At 46.3% G+C, this 15,700-nt stretch overlaps 1 protein-coding gene and 6 non-coding genes across 13 annotated transcripts in view; 6 read left to right on the plus strand and 1 right to left on the minus strand.

The window, feature by feature from the left end:
• The window catches only part of sec16a (SEC16 homolog A, endoplasmic reticulum export factor), a 74,768-nt gene extending 66,599 nt beyond the window's left edge, over positions 1–8,169 (minus strand). For 2 of the 7 annotated variants that reach the window (XM_064941990.1, XM_064941991.1), the window contains exons 1-2: positions 7,982–8,131; positions 2,425–5,967 (exon numbers count right to left, since the gene is read on the minus strand). In XM_064941990.1, the coding sequence (XP_064798062.1) occupies positions 2,425–5,967; positions 7,982–7,984 (3,546 nt within the window). In that variant the 5' untranslated portion in view covers positions 7,985–8,131. Of the gene's footprint in view, positions 1–2,424; positions 5,968–6,494; positions 6,644–7,981 lie in introns of those variants that run through there. The other 5 variants (XM_064941995.1, XM_064941993.1, XM_064941992.1 and 2 more) reach the window with 5 other exon arrangements.
• A 3,351-nt stretch (positions 8,170–11,520) lies between these two features.
• trnad-guc (transfer RNA aspartic acid (anticodon GUC)) lies at positions 11,521–11,592 on the plus strand. Its single transcript has one exon. It is a non-coding gene; the product is annotated as a tRNA-Asp (tRNA).
• A 727-nt stretch (positions 11,593–12,319) lies between these two features.
• Positions 12,320–12,391, plus strand: trnad-guc (transfer RNA aspartic acid (anticodon GUC)). Its single transcript has one exon. It is a non-coding gene; the product is annotated as a tRNA-Asp (tRNA).
• Positions 12,392–13,118: 727 nt separating this feature from the next.
• Positions 13,119–13,190, plus strand: trnad-guc (transfer RNA aspartic acid (anticodon GUC)). Its single transcript has one exon. It is a non-coding gene; the product is annotated as a tRNA-Asp (tRNA).
• Positions 13,191–13,917: 727 nt separating this feature from the next.
• On the plus strand, positions 13,918–13,989 carry trnad-guc (transfer RNA aspartic acid (anticodon GUC)). Its single transcript has one exon. It is a non-coding gene; the product is annotated as a tRNA-Asp (tRNA).
• A 720-nt stretch (positions 13,990–14,709) lies between these two features.
• On the plus strand, positions 14,710–14,781 carry trnad-guc (transfer RNA aspartic acid (anticodon GUC)). The gene has a single exon. It is a non-coding gene; the product is annotated as a tRNA-Asp (tRNA).
• A 711-nt stretch (positions 14,782–15,492) lies between these two features.
• On the plus strand, positions 15,493–15,564 carry trnad-guc (transfer RNA aspartic acid (anticodon GUC)). The gene has a single exon. It is a non-coding gene; the product is annotated as a tRNA-Asp (tRNA).
• Positions 15,565–15,700: the final 136 nt, after the last annotated feature.

The raw sequence follows: 15,700 nt of genomic DNA on the forward strand, positions 1-15,700 counted from the left end.
ACATTAAATGCACTATGCATTATGGGGGTTGAATGCTGTAACAGAATAAAACAATGAATAAAAGTGCCATTACCGCTTATCACTTATTTACCATAATTACTTCACATGACTAATAAAATAATTCAGTTGTGTACATTGTATTTGTTATTTGATGACTATTATTTTATTCCAAGTCATCATCTCATCTCTATAGATCTACTGCATATGATATGTTACATCCGAGAAGTTAACATTACTAGTGAATGTGCATGGTTCTGGTTAACTTCTTCGATATAGGGGGCGCTCTTTTAATTTTTGGATAAAAAAACGTTCCTGTTTTAAACAAGATATTTTGTCACGAAAAGATGCTCGACTATGCATATAATTGACAGCTTTGGAAAGAAAACACTGACGTTTCAAAAACTGCAAAGATATTATCTGTGAGTGCCCCAGAACTAATGCTACAGGCGAAACCAAGATGAAATTTCATACAGGAAATGCCCAGATTTTGAATGCGCTGTGTTCCAATGTCTCCTTATATGGCTGTGAATGCGCCAGGAATGAGCCTACACTTTCTGTCGTTTCCCCAAGGTGTCTGCAGCATTGTGACTTATTTGTAGGCATATCATTGGAAGATTGACCATAAGAGACTACATTTACCAGGTGTCCGCTTGGTGTCCTCCGTCAAAATTATTATCTCCAGCTGCGTCCACTTTTCCATTAGGTTCAAAGGAGAAAGGCAACTGCCACGAATGATTTATCATCGAATAGATATGTGAAAAACACCTTGAGGATTGATTCTAAACAACGTTTGCCATGTTTCTGTCGATATTATGGAGTCAATTTGGAAAAAAGTTTGGCGTTGTAATGACTGAATTTGTGGGGGTTTTTCTTAGCCAAACGTGATGAACAAAACGGAGCGATTTCTCCTACACGAATAATATTTTTGGAAAAACTGAACATTTGCTATCTAACTGAGAGTCTCCTCATTGAAAACATCCGAAGTTCTTCAAAGGTAAATGATTTTATTTGAATGCTTTTCTTCTTTTCTGTTACAGGAAGGCCATAAAGATCATCAAGGACAACAACCACCCGAGCCACTGCCTGTTCACCCCGCTATCATCCAGAAGGTGAGGTCAGTACAGGTGCATCAAAGCTGGGACCGAGAGACTGAAAAACAGCTTCTATCTCAAGGCCATCAGACTGTTAAACAGCCACCACTAACATTGAGTGGCTGCTGCCAACACACTGACTCAACTCCAGCCACTTCAATAATTGGGAATTGATGGGAAGGATGTAAAATATATCACTAGCCACTTTAAACAATGCTACCTAATATAATGTTTACATACCCTACATTATTCATCTCATATGTATACGTATATACTGTACTCTATATCATTTACTGCATCCTTATGTAATACATCTATCACTAGCCACTTTAACTATGCCACTTTGTTTACACTCATCTCATATGTATATACTGTACTCGATACCATCTACTGTATCTTGCCTATGCTGCTCTAACCATCACTCATTCATATATCTTTCTGTACATATTCTTTATCCCCTTACACTGTGTATTAGACAGTAGTTTTGGAATTGTTAGTTAGATTACTTGTTGGTTATTACTGCATTGTCGGAACTAGAAGCACAAGCATTTCGCTACACTCGCATTAACATCTGCTAACCATGTGTATGTGACAAATAACATTTGATTTGATTTGTTTTTGTGAAAATGTTGCCTGCTGAATGCTAGGCTTAATGCTATGCTAGCCATCAATACTCTTACACAAATGCTTGTGTAGCTATGGTTGAAAAGCATATTTTGAAAATCTGAGATGACAGTGTTGTTAACAAAAGGCTAAGCTTGTGAGCCAATATTTATTTCATTTCATTTGCGATTTTCATGAATAGTTAACGTTGCGTTATGCTACTGAGCTTGGGGCTATGATTACGCTCCCGGATACGGGATTGCTCGACGCTAGAGGTTAAACTTGAAACAGAAAGTTTGAAAGACATAAGTGATTAAACTATTTAGATAAAATAATATAATGATTAGTGGGTCTCAATGTTGTGGTAGGCTTATATTGAGCCTAGGTATAATTTCACAAGCCCTGAATTCATTAGATTACTCCTGACTGGTTGAAATGCAGTGTACTTAACGTTTATTTGTGCAAGAAATCTTATGTAGAGAAAATGAAAAATGTAGATATTGTGAATCGCTCATAAAATTTGAAGAAAAAAAATAGGATTTTTAGGCTATATCACCCAGACCTACAGAGTACTCCCTCACCCTAAACTCCATTACATCCCCCAGGCAAATTAAACCGTACAAATACTGTAGCTTCACTCCACAATAGTTTGTGAAATATACAGTCTCAAGAGTACCAGATATCTTAGACCTGTGATTCAACATATAACCTGCTGCAAGCAACACTGTACCTGATAATACTGCTGTGCTCTGGGGTCCACAGGTGCGGGTGGGTACTGAGCAGGAAGATATGATCCTCTGCCATCTGGGTACTCCGGGTAGGCACCTCCGTAGTATCCCCCATACACCTGCCCTGGGGGAGGTGGGCCGTACCCCAGCTGGCTTCCCAGAGACGAGGGAGGTCGCGGTGGGTCTGTAGGGGCTGGCTGGGCTGAAGGAAACCCGGTTCCTGGTGGATGGGGGTTGGCTAGAGGCACATGTCCCCGAGGTCCAGGGTAAGCCGCAGAGGGGGTGGATGCATTCCCTGTGGCAGGACCCTGCATTGGGGGTGGGTACTGCCCCTGCGGTGGTGGTGCTCCACTGAGAGGGGCTGCAGGGTCATCTCCTTGGCCTTGGTGCCCAGGCTGTGGCTGGGGTACCATGGGTGGCTCAGAGGGTGGTTGTTGGGTGTTTGGGGCCACTGGGGGGGGCATGGGATCGGCAGGCATCTGTGCTGTGGAAGCGTCCCCATTGCCTCTACTCACCTGCTGAGCATCTTTGGTGACCTGCAGGTAAAACCCTGGAGCATTACTCGCGAGTGGCGGGCCCTGCTGGAGGGAGAGAGGTGGCAGCCCTGCGGCTTGGTTTGGGATCTGAGATTGGTGCATAGAAAAATCAAGCAGCTCGTAATTTGAGAGCTGATTATAATTGGCGGCACCAGGAGCAGCAGGAAGAGGAGCCAGCAAATTAACAGGTAGAGAAGAATGGTTGTTTCTACACGTTGATTGGACCTTTGAGAGAGGGGAGCGAGCAGGCTGGGACTGGGATGGTGGGGGCGTGAAATCTGGTTTAACCCCTTCCCTGTCATCCCGAACAAGATTGAGAGGGCTCTGACTAGAGGCGACGCTGAAGCTCATTGGTGTAGAGGCAAATAATGGGTTCTGATTGGAGCGCAAGGGAGGACCGGGCTGTACGGCACTGGCCCCTTGAGCCTGCGAGGGTGGCCTCACAGGTACTGTGGCCTCCCTGGGGCTGACCTGATTGGCTGCGAGTGCAGGGTTACTGGGAGGAATCACGCTGTAATTGGAGGTGGGTGGGGCAATCAACACGGGCTGGTGGAGCGATTCAGACACCAGGAGAGAGGCATAGCCCAGATTGGGCTGCGAGTCAGACGTGTCCCCCTCACTCACCTTAGGAGGGTTTTCCAGGTTCTCCGAGGGGTGCTGGGAGGGCGGAGGGGCGCGTTGAGGGGGCTGAAGGTCCAAGGAGCCATCCTCGGGGGGCTGGATGACCTCGGCACTGGGCTCTCGCAGTGGGGCAAGGACCGGAGGGGCAGCGGGGACCAGCAGGATGTTGGTTCCCAGGCTAGCGGGGTCATGTTGGGCCCACAGGGTGGTGGCAGGGCTCTCACAGGGCCGGTGGGCCACATGAGCCCGGGACGAGGGCCTGGAGTGGGAGTGACTCAGAGGGTATGCAAGAGGAGGTGGCCCAGCTCCATCCCCAGCTTGAGTGTGCCCTGTAGCTGCTCCGTAGATATTCTCAAGGTTGTCTGGAGGCTGCTCCAGGTTCCCAGGCAGGGAGTCAGAGCCCCTCTCCGCCACCATCCGGGCACGGTCCACCTCCGCTGGGCGCACTGCGACACTGTGTGAGCGCACAGGCTCAAAGGAAGAGTTGGCACTAGCCTGGAAAATGCCAGTGGGTTTGGGAGGACTGGGCGTAGGGGGTTGGCTGTGGCACATTCTCTCCGGGATGCTCTGGTAAGCAGCAGCCATATCCCCGGCCGGAGAGGTGTCAATCTGCTCAAAGTAGCCTCCGGCAGCGGCTGAGGAGAATGCGTCCTCTGAGGGCCGAGGGCTCTCCTGCTGGATGAAGGTGCCCACCACTCCTTGGTGCCGGCGTGGAACTGTACCAGTGCCGCTGCCGTGGCTCAAGTTGCTGTAGCTAGAGGACACGCTGGCAGAACGTATGGGCCGGGGGACAGAGTCGGGGGTCTCCAGATTGGGGCCTGCCTCGTAGCAATCTACCCCGTGGGCGGCTGCTACAGCTGGGTTGCTCTGGGGCTCGCTGGGTAGGACCTCCTGGTTGGGCACACACTCCAGGTTCTCCACATGGTCAAACTGGGCCTCAGCAGGTTTCTGCTGGATGGGTTTGCCAGCTCCAGGAAAGTTACCATCGTTCATGTAGGTTAATGATTGGCCAGCTTGTGGGGAGGGGCCACGGTAACTGTGGGTGGCCTCTGCACCCACCACCGGGTTGGCTTGGGGTTGAGGGGATGACATCTGCTGGTGATTATGGGAGGGCTGGAAGTCCTGGAGCCCATTCACTGCTCTGGCTCCCTCTCCGGCGAGGGTCTCCTCGTTCTCCACGTCGTTTCCTTTGAAAAACATGGAGATGGTGCCGTCTGGGATGAAGGGGACCGGCGCTGGGCCAGGGGTTGATGCATGGTAAGATCCATAGTGGGATCCATGGTGAGACCCGGCCGAGTCGTGCCGATAGTGAGTTCTGGCTGAGTCGGGCCGAGCCAGGCCAGGGCCAGCTCCCATCTGGTGGTAGACCAGGTCCTGGGGGTGCTGGTTGAACCAGGAGTCCAGGGTGGCTAAGCTCTGGCTGAAGTAGGTCTGAGCCTGAAAATGGGCGTTGTGTTGCTGGGGTGTGTTCGCACCTGCCAGGTCAGGCCACTGGGAGCTAGTTGGCCTGTCTGGGTGCTGAGATGGTGGTTGGGGCTGGTGTTGCTGCTGGGTGTGTGTTGGAGGGGTGTTGTGGGGCAAGGGTGTGTGTGGAGATATTTGGGACTGGGGAGGGGCATTACAAACCTGGGGTAGAGGATCACTCGTGGGTTGGAAATAGTTCTGAACCGACGGGGGGCGGCTCCCATGGTTGGGCACCCACTGAGACAAAACGGGAGGCACAGGCTTAAAGGGCATCGCCTGAGGGTGATGGTCTCCTCCGTGGTCCTGGCCATGAGGCGCTTGGCCAGACATAGGGGCTGGGGCCATGAGAAGGTGTCCTGGGGTCATCGAGGGTGCTGGCTCCCTAGAGTTAAAATAGCCCTGCTCTGCACTTGGTGGTGCATGGCCTGGCGGGCCAGGTTGCTGTCCAGGGAAAGGGACAGGGGACGCAGTACCGTGAGGGGTTAAGATGCTTACCCCAGGGGTAGAGGGCGGTGGTGGGCCAAGGGGCACAGCCCCAGCCTGTGCACTATCTAGTGGTTGTGGTTGGTGCAGCCCCTGACCCATGCCAGCCTGGTGGTACATACCGGGAGGCAGGGCTTGCAAAGGCAGAGGGCTGCTATTGGGTGGCGGCAGGTGACCTGTAGCCATAGGAGGAGGGGCTTGTCGGCCAAATGCAAAGGGGTCTGTCATGGGCTGGGCTGGTAGTCCCGCCATGACCGCTGCTCCTGTATGCTTGTGGGGCCTTGTCCTCCGGAAGGCATTGGGCCCAACGCCGGCAGGAGGGGGGCCGGATGCACCAGGGGGGCCGGTCCGAGGAGGGGGCTGCATGGCTGCAGTTCTGACAGGTCCAAGGACCAGGCCACTTGATAGTGACGTCACTGAAGAGGTTGAGCTCAGACTTGGCTGTAGGGAGAAGAGAGAAAACAGTAGGGTCATTACTGTGCTTTTGTTGGACTGACACACCACACCTATATTTGCTCCAAACTATGTACCTAACCATCTTTTACAGCGTGGCAGTTCTAATGTAAGCCTGATAACAGGCTAAATATTCTAGAAGGTTGTGGAGCTCCAGAACAAAGTATTGAATTCCAGAACACAAGCACCCCACTTTCCTTGACCAACAGGATTGCATTTGTTACATCCGATTCTCTGCAGCACCCTGAAGTCCAGTCTAGCAATTTGGACATATTTCTGCGAGTGTACAGGAAATGCAGAAATTCCTGAGTAGCTTAAGGATTTACGGAGGATAAACCCTTTACACCCACTTATCCACACAAACAGACCAAGATATTTGTGTATCGGTGAAGTTGTGTATGTGTGGTATCTCACTGTACCGAGTAGCTCAGTTGTTGGAGCATGGCGCTTGCCATTCCAGGGTTGTGAGTTCGATACCCCAGTGCAAAAAAAGTAATGAAAATGTATTCACTCACTTTTGTATGTCGCTGTGGATAAGAGCGTCTGCTAAATGACAAAAATGTATCTCCAACAACCGCTTGACTTCAAGGCAAACTGAGCATATTTAAAAGGCTTTTGTGGTGAGTGTGCTAGATCCAAAAGCAAATGGTGTGGCAGAGATAAAGACTACTAATCTCACATTGAACTTTGGAGTTATGGTCATTTTCACAACAGGAAAATAAAGCTACGCTACAAGCAATAATGCATACACATTTTACAACATCCAGAGCCATGTTAGCTATGCATTTGAGCAAATAATACCTAATGAGATTGTCCACAGACCTATACTGGGGGAATTTCATTACACTCATGAATCCTTATATTCCAAACATTACTGAGAGGGGAGCGTGTTGCGTTGGGATATCTACTGCCACTATATGTCTGTTTGTCATAATATGACACTTGTCACAGGGAGCATGGCGAGGGGTTTGCTGACATAAGCAGCTGAAATGTTAGTATGTCAGAGGATTAGCGAGCGGAACTCTGATCGGCCAGATCTAGCTAGCTTTTGTTGGACGACCACTTTGCGCCTTGTATGCGCCACTGCTGTCACGATCTAGAAGGCAATCGTAGCTATATAGCTTGTTCCAGTCGCTGGGTTTCATCATGAAAGCTAGGTAGGATCCTAGCTTGCTCGCTTCCATGGATTAAACATCAAGGACGACAGACGGCAAATTTCAATTCGGAGACATCGTAGATAAATATTGCATAACGATGTTAGCAATAGGTTATGAAAGCGGAAAAAGACCCTAGAGCTTTTGTGCTAAGCGTCAGTGCTATCCGGAATCCTTGGGACGTCCCTACCATTTTAAATGTCAACTTCAATGGGGTAGGGACGTCCCAAGGATCCCGACTATCACATACCGTGTGCTAAGTGTCAACGTCAAACTGAGCTGCCTTCTAGCTAGCCAACTAGGCTACCACTATGAAATAGATAGCAACAAGCTAACTGCTATAAAATATAGTTAGTTAGCTAAAGTACTGTCCTATCCTTGACAAACCACCAGGTTACATCCTTCAGACAACGTGTCCAATGTTAGTTAGCTATTTAACAACAACTTCGTGAGTGAATAATTTTGAGAGTCCGTACAGCTACCGGACATCGGCGTCTACAGTCGCTAGCTACCTACCTAACGTTAGCTATCCAATTTAGCTAACGTTGGTTAACTGATTTATTGCAGCCAACATTTGTTCACAGATTGAGAAAGCAGCACATCAAATGGATGACACAAAACGTATTGATTAACTTAGATACCATACACAATATTACAGGACTGGATGTGTATCATCAATACGCTGTTATTACAAGACTTAGCTACAAATCCGGTATCAGGAACTTCGGATATAGCTAGCTATAGCCTTTTCACGATTTACTTGATGACTGACAGGTAAGTTATAGCTAGCCAACATGTACTTAAATAGCGATTTATTTCTACAATACTCTGAATACCAAAATACTGACCATTTGTCCTTACGAACAACACATTATCTTACCTCTTCACGATAAAATAAAAGATGAAATGAAGGATTAAATAGGAAGTTCTTACAAATGTACAGGACAGTGAGGCTGAAACACAGCCGCCATATTCAATGAACACATCCTACTAGGCTACGTGTATGCTACCAGCAACGTCACTCTGGTGCCACGTTCAAAACAACTGGGAATAAAAAAATATCCGACTTCAGTGCGTTCAAAACAACTAGGAACTCTGAAAAAAACGAGCTCCGACTGGGAAAATTCGATTTGAACAGTCATTCAAGTCGGAATTCTAACTCGAGCCTCTTTCTAGAGCTCCAACCTCAAGATCGCTGAAGTCATGATTTGATTTTTCGGAGTTCCAGTTGTTTTGAATGCGACATAATAACAAACACGGTTGCCTCAAGGGGCCAGGGTTCCGGTCTGGAATCACGGTTTCGACTGATCCCACAGTCTTGCTTCGTTACTGCAGTTTAACTGATGCCCGGCCCAGAAAGACAATAGAGCCCCACAGTGGAGGTGTCATAATACTCATGAAAACCTTGTGGTCAAGCGAAAATGGAACCAAACGTTTTTCCACCATTCATTTTCCCGTAGTTTTTTTTTTTAGAAACACTTAAAATAAGGGCTGTGTTTCGTTTCATTTAAACTTCCCCTGGAGTGACGATTTGATAGCCAAGTAAATCTCTTTCGGACAAGGTGACTTTTATCAATATTTTCAGCACTATTTACTCAAAGATTAGAAAATGTTAATTATCATCAAAGTAGAAATCATGCAAAACTACAAACCCTGCAAGCTCCTGCACATAATCTCTTGATGACACCTTTGCAACCAGGTATTGTGTCAATTTAAAACCAGCAGAAGACAGTTCACAGAATTGTCAATTTTAAGAAATTTTGTCAATTTATTCATTATTACATTTAGCTAACAACATTAGATAGTTAATCCAGAGATTCTTAGCCTTGCTTCGATTCAGCAGTCTAGTCCAGATCATCATGGCATTTGTAGTTCTTCATGATAGCCACATTAGCAGTGAATTAGCATTTCATTTTTGGGGGGTAAAAAGAGGCAAATATATTGCTATATATTCCCGCATGGGAAATATGAATGGTGGAAAAACGATTGGAACCATTTCCCCGTTTGACCACTAGGTTTTATGGGTATTATGACTCATACTATGGCACTGTATTTCCATAGATAGCCACATCACCCGATTAGTCTACAAACAGGGATGGGCAAAAATGTAAAAATACCATAGAGAAATGTATTAACATAAACTACAAAATACATATACGTATTTTGTATTTTAAAATAGAAAAATATATTCGCAAGTAGCCGTCCTAAACAGCAACAACATTATCAGTAACAGTTCCTAAAACGTTTTACTAGTTATTGGAGTATAAAGGACCGCGCAGTTAGTCTGAAAGGAGTTCCGGTCTTGAAGCTACTGATGAGTTGTGATCTGTTAATAAACCTTGTTATTTTATATTTCAAGTTATGTTTCACTAGTTATCTATATACCCACCAAGTCAACTAGTCCTCCGCCAAACCGAAGTTGAGAGTGAGCTAGCTTGCTGAATTCTCCTCAGAGCTAGCAGCAAGTGTGACAGCGCAAAGTTACTGACGACAACCAATGAGTTTTAAACAGTCAGTAAAAGTGATTGTAATTACCTTAGCTAAATACTGAAGATGTACTTAAAGTTACCACTGTTACAGGTGACATTATTACAGCCACACCAGCGGTCACAAGTCATGATGGCATTCAAATTCCATGTGACCATTTAGTCACGGTGATCAGGCTTCTCCAAGCTCTGATGCTGCTGATGGTCATTCGTAGCCTTCCCAAACTTGCAAACTGCCAGGTACTCAGCACTCTATTGTCCCTCTAATCACTCTGACTTTAATGTAAATGTTATCGAAAATCTAATCAAACACTTCATGAGAGCCCATGAGCTCATGTTGTACAACATTTCTCTAGGCTATGCAATTGTGCAAGAAAACAGAGTGATGGCCCCTATTAAAAAGAGGAGTATTATGTTTGGAATATATATTTCTCGCACAGAACCGCCACAGCCCTAGTTACCACCACCGTTAGTGCTATCAGCCAATTTGTGCTATCAGCCAATTTGTGCTATCAGCCAACTTAGTGACTTCCGGCGCCGACAGAGATGGCCGCCTCGCTTCGCGTTCCTAGGAAACTATGCAGTTTTTTGTTTTTTTTACGTGTTTTTTCTTACATTGGTACCCCAGGTAATCTTAAGTTTCATTTACATACAGTCGGGAAGAACTACTAAATATAAGAACAACGTCAACTCAACATCAGTACGACCAGGAATATGACTTTCCCGAAGCGGATCCTTTGTTCTGCCTTTCACCGAGGACAACGGAATGGATCCCAGCCTGCGACCCAAAACAAAGACGTCGTAAAAGAGGGAAACGAAGCAGTCTTCTGGTCAGGCTCCGGAGAAGGGCACACCGCGTGCCACTCCCTAGCATACTTCTTGCCAATGTCCAGTCTCTTGACAAGAAGGTTGATGAAATCCGAGCAAGGGTAGCATTCCAGAGGGACATCAGAGACTGTAACGTTCTTTGCTTCACGGAAGCATGGCTCACTCGAGAGACGGTAACGGAATCGGTGCAGCCAGCTGGTTTCTTCAAGCAATTGCGCCAACAGAAACAAACATCTTTCTGGTAAGAAGAGGGGCAGGGGCGTATGCCTTATGGTTAACGAGACGTGGTGTGGTCACAACAACATACAGGAACTCAAGTCCTTCTGTTCACCTGATTTAGAATTCCTCACAATCAAATGTTGACCGCATTACCAACCAAGGGAATTCTCTTCGATTATAATCACAGCCATATATATTCCCCCCCAAGTAGACACATCGATGGCTCTGAATGAACTTTATTTGACTCTTTGCAAACTGGAAAGCACATATCCTGAGGCTGCACTCATTGTAGCTGGGGATTTTAACAAGGCTAATCTGAAAACAAGACTCCCTAAATTGTATCAGCATATCGATTGCGCAACCAGGGCTGGTAAAACCTTGGATCATTGCTATTCTAACTTCCGCAACGCATATAAGGCCCTCCCCCGCCCTCCTTTCGGAAAAGCTGACCACGACTCCATTTTGTTGCTCCCTGCAGACAGACAGAAGCTAAAACAAGAAGCTCCCGTGCTCAGGTCTGTTCAACGCTGGTCCGACCAATCTGATTCCACGCTTCAAGACTGCTTCCATCACGTGGACTGAGATATGTTCCACACTGCGTCCAACAACAACATTGATGAATAAACGCCTCACCTTCTAACTAGTATTGTGTGGCTTGTGAGCGGTATAGAGCAAAATCGACTACATGTACGTGTTTGTGAGAGTCTCAGCTTTCCATAGAGGGGTCATAGTAGGTCCTAGCTCCAACCATTCAGTCTCTACAGATGTTTTTGTTAGAAGGGTTTAAGCCCAACACTCCAAAATTAGGGTTAGTACCAACGCTCCACGTTTTTTCGAAGGCCCAAAGAATCTGCTCCTCGTTAGTATAGTGGTGAGTATCCCCGCCTGTCACGCGGGAGACCGGGGTTCAATTCCCCGACGGGGAGAAAGGACTGCATTTTTTTAGGGTGAACAATGTTGCTGAGCCCACTAAGTGGAAAATATTCTTGGGAAAAAAGCTTTATGATACGATTTCCAGCCTTTGGGGTTAACTCAGCTTTCCAATGCATTGGTTGTTCAGTGGTAGAATTCTCGCCTGCCACGCGGGAGGCCCGGGTTCGATTCCTGGCCAGTGCAAGAAGTTTCGAACATGAAATTTCGACAAGTACGCAAACCCCCGAGGAGGAAATCTGTGTCAGATTGCCAGGCAAACAGAAATCTCTGATCTTGCTCCAATTCTCAACTGACTCTTGAAAAATATGACTTTGCTTTCATTTACAGTTTGGACATTTACTCAATTCTCAGTAGACATTGGTGAGTCCAGTGTGTGAGGTGATTTACTTTGTGCAAGGCATTAGTTGTAAAATGGGAAAGAGTAACAAACTTGTCTGTGACAACTGTCTTGAGTTTGACATTTTTGACAATGTCCTGGGATTTCCCACAAACGCCTCTCGTTCTAACTAGTATTGTGTGGCTTGTGAGCGGTATAGAGCAAAATCGACTACATGTACGTGTTTGTGAGAGTCTCAGCTTTCCATAGAGGGGTCATAGTAGGTCCTAGCTCCAACCATTCAGTCTCTACAGATGTTTTTGTTAGAAGGGTTTAAGCCCAACACTCCAAAATTAGGGTTAGTACCAACGCTCCACGTTTTTTCTACGGCCCAAAGAATCTGCTCCTCGTTAGTATAGTGGTGAGTATCCCCGCCTGTCACGCGGGAGACCGGGGTTCAATTCCCCGACGGGGAGAAAGGACTGCATTTTTTTAGGGTGAACAATGTTGCTGAGCCCACTAAGTGGAAAATATTCTTGGGAAAAAAGCTTTATGATACGATTTCCAGCCTTTGGGGTTAACTCAGCTTTCCAATGCATTGGTTGTTCAGTGGTAGAATTCTCGCCTGCCACGCGGGAGGCCCGGGTTCGATTCCTGGCCAGTGCAAGAAGTTTCGAACATGAAATTTCGACAAGTACGCAAACCCCCGAGGAGGAAATCTGTGTCAGATTGCCAGGCAAACAGAAATCTCTGATCTTGCTCCAATTCTCAACTGACTCTTGAAAAATATGACTTTGCTTTCATTTACAGTTTGGACATTTACTCAATTCTCAGTAGACATTGGTGAGTCCAGTGTGTGAGGTGATTTACTTTGTGCAAGGCATTAGTTGTAAAATGGGAAAGAGTAACAAACTTGTCTGTGACAACTGTCTTGAGTTTGACATTTTTGACAATGTCCTGGGATTTCCCACAAACGCCTCTCGTTCTAACTAGTATTGTGTGGCTTGTGAGCGGTATAGAGCAAAATCGACTACATGTACGTGTTTGTGAGAGTCTCAGCTTTCCATAGAGGGGTCATAGTAGGTCCTAGCTCCAACCATTCAGTCTCTACAGATGTTTTTGTTAGAAGGGTTTAAGCCCAACACTCCAAAATTAGGGTTAGTACCAACGCTCCACGTTTTTTCGAAGGCCCAAAGAATCTGCTCCTCGTTAGTATAGTGGTGAGTATCCCCGCCTGTCACGCGGGAGACCGGGGTTCAATTCCCCGACGGGGAGAAAGGACTGCATTTTTTTAGGGTGAACAATGTTGCTGAGCCCACTAAGTGGAAAATATTCTTGGGAAAAAAGCTTTATGATACGATTTCCAGCCTTTGGGGTTAACTCAGCTTTCCAATGCATTGGTTGTTCAGTGGTAGAATTCTCGCCTGCCACGCGGGAGGCCCGGGTTCGATTCCTGGCCAGTGCAAGAAGTTTCGAACATGAAATTTCGACAAGTACGCAAACCCCCGAGGAGGAAATCTGTGTCAGATTGCCAGGCAAACAGAAATCTCTGATCTTGCTCCAATTCTCAACTGACTCTTGAAAAATATGACTTTGCTTTCATTTACAGTTTGGACATTTACTCAATTCTCAGTAGACATTGGTGAGTCCAGTGTGTGAGGTGATTTACTTTGTGCAAGGCATTAGTTGTAAAATGGGAAAGAGTAACAAACTTGTCTGTGACAACTGTCTTGAGTTTGACATTTTTGACAATGTCCTGGGATTTCCCACAAACGCCTCTCGTTCTAACTAGTATTGTGTGGCTTGTGAGCGGTATAGAGCAAAATCGACTACATGTACGTGTTTGTGAGAGTCTCAGCTTTCCATAGAGGGGTCATAGTAGGTCCTAGCTCCAACCATTCAGTCTCTACAGATGTTTTTGTTAGAAGGGTTTAAGCCCAACACTCCAAAATTAGGGTTAGTACCAACGCTCCACGTTTTTTCGAAGGCCCAAAGAATCTGCTCCTCGTTAGTATAGTGGTGAGTATCCCCGCCTGTCACGCGGGAGACCGGGGTTCAATTCCCCGACGGGGAGAAAGGACTGCATTTTTTTAGGGTGAACAATGTTGCTGAGCCCACTAAGTGGAAAATATTCTTGGGAAAAAAGCTTTATGATACGATTTCCAGCCTTTGGGGTTAACTCAGCTTTCCAATGCATTGGTTGTTCAGTGGTAGAATTCTCGCCTGCCACGCGGGAGGCCCGGGTTCGATTCCTGGCCAGTGCAAGAAGTTTCGAACATGAAATTTCGACAAGTACGCAAACCCCGAGGAGGAAATCTGTGTCAGATTGCCAGGCAAACAGAAATCTCTGATCTTGCTCCAATTCTCAACTGACTCTTGAAAAATATGACTTTGCTTTCATTTACAGTTTGGACATTTACTCAATTCTCAGTAGACATTGGTGAGTCCAGTGTGTGAGGTGATTTACTTTGTGCAAGGCATTAGTTGTAAAATGGGAAAGAGTAACAAACTTGACAACTGTCTTGAGTTTGACATTTTTGACAATGTCCTGGGATTTCCCACAAACGCCTCTCCTTCTAACTAGTATTGTGTGGCTTGTGAGCGGTATAGAGCAAAATCGACTACATGTACGTGTTTGTGAGAGTCTCAGCTTTCCATAGAGGGGTCATAGTAGGTCCTAGCTCCAACCATTCAGTCTCTACAGATGTTTTTGTTAGAAGGGTTTAAGCCCAACACTCCAAAATTAGGGTTAGTACCAACGCTCCACGTTTTTTCTAAGGCCCAAAGAATCTGCTCCTCGTTAGTATAGTGGTGAGTATCCCCGCCTGTCACGCGGGAGACCGGGGTTCAATTCCCCGACGGGGAGAAAGGACTGCATTTTTTTAGGGTGAACAATGTTGCTGAGCCCACTAAGTGGAAAATATTCTTGGGAAAAAAGCTTTATGATACGATTTCCAGCCTTTGGGGTTAACTCAGCTTTCCAATGCATTGGTTGTTCAGTGGTAGAATTCTCGCCTGCCACGCGGGAGGCCCGGGTTCGATTCCTGGCCAGTGCAAGAAGTTTCGAACATGAAATTTCGACAAGTACGCAAACCCCGAGGAGGAAATCTGTGTCAGATTGCCAGGCAAACAGAAATCTCTGATCTTGCTCCAATTCTCAACTGACTCTTGAAAAATATGACTTTGCTTTCATTTACAGTTTGGACATTTACTCAATTCTCAGTAGACATTGGTGAGTCCAGTGTGTGAGGTGATTTACTTTGTGCAAGGCATTAGTTGTAAAATGGGAAAGAGTGACAACTGTCTTGAGTTTGACATTTTTGACAATGTCCTGGGATTTCCCACAAACGCCTCTCCTTCTAACTAGTATTGTGTGGCTTGTGAGCGGTATAGAGCAAAATCGACTACATGTACGTGTTTGTGAGAGTCTCAGCTTTCCATAGAGGGGTCATAGTAGGTCCTAGCTCCAACCATTCAGTCTCTACAGATGTTTTTGTTAGAAGGGTTTAAGCCCAACACTCCAAAATTAGGGTTAGTACCAACGCTCCACGTTTTTTCTAAGGCCCAAAGAATCTGCTCCTCGTTAGTATAGTGGTGAGTATCCCCGCCTGTCACGCGGGAGACCGGGGTTCAATTCCCCGACGGGGAGAAAGGACTGCATTTTTTTAGGGTGAACAATGTTGCTGAGCCCACTAAGTGGAAAATATTCTTGGGAAAAAAGCTTTATGATACGATTTCCAGCCTTTGGGGTTAACTCAGCTTTCCAATGCATTGGTTGTTCAGTG

Source organism: Oncorhynchus masou, chromosome 28 (genome assembly GCF_036934945.1).
Source record: "Oncorhynchus masou masou isolate Uvic2021 chromosome 28, UVic_Omas_1.1, whole genome shotgun sequence".
Classification (NCBI taxonomy): domain Eukaryota; kingdom Metazoa; phylum Chordata; class Actinopteri; order Salmoniformes; family Salmonidae; genus Oncorhynchus; species Oncorhynchus masou.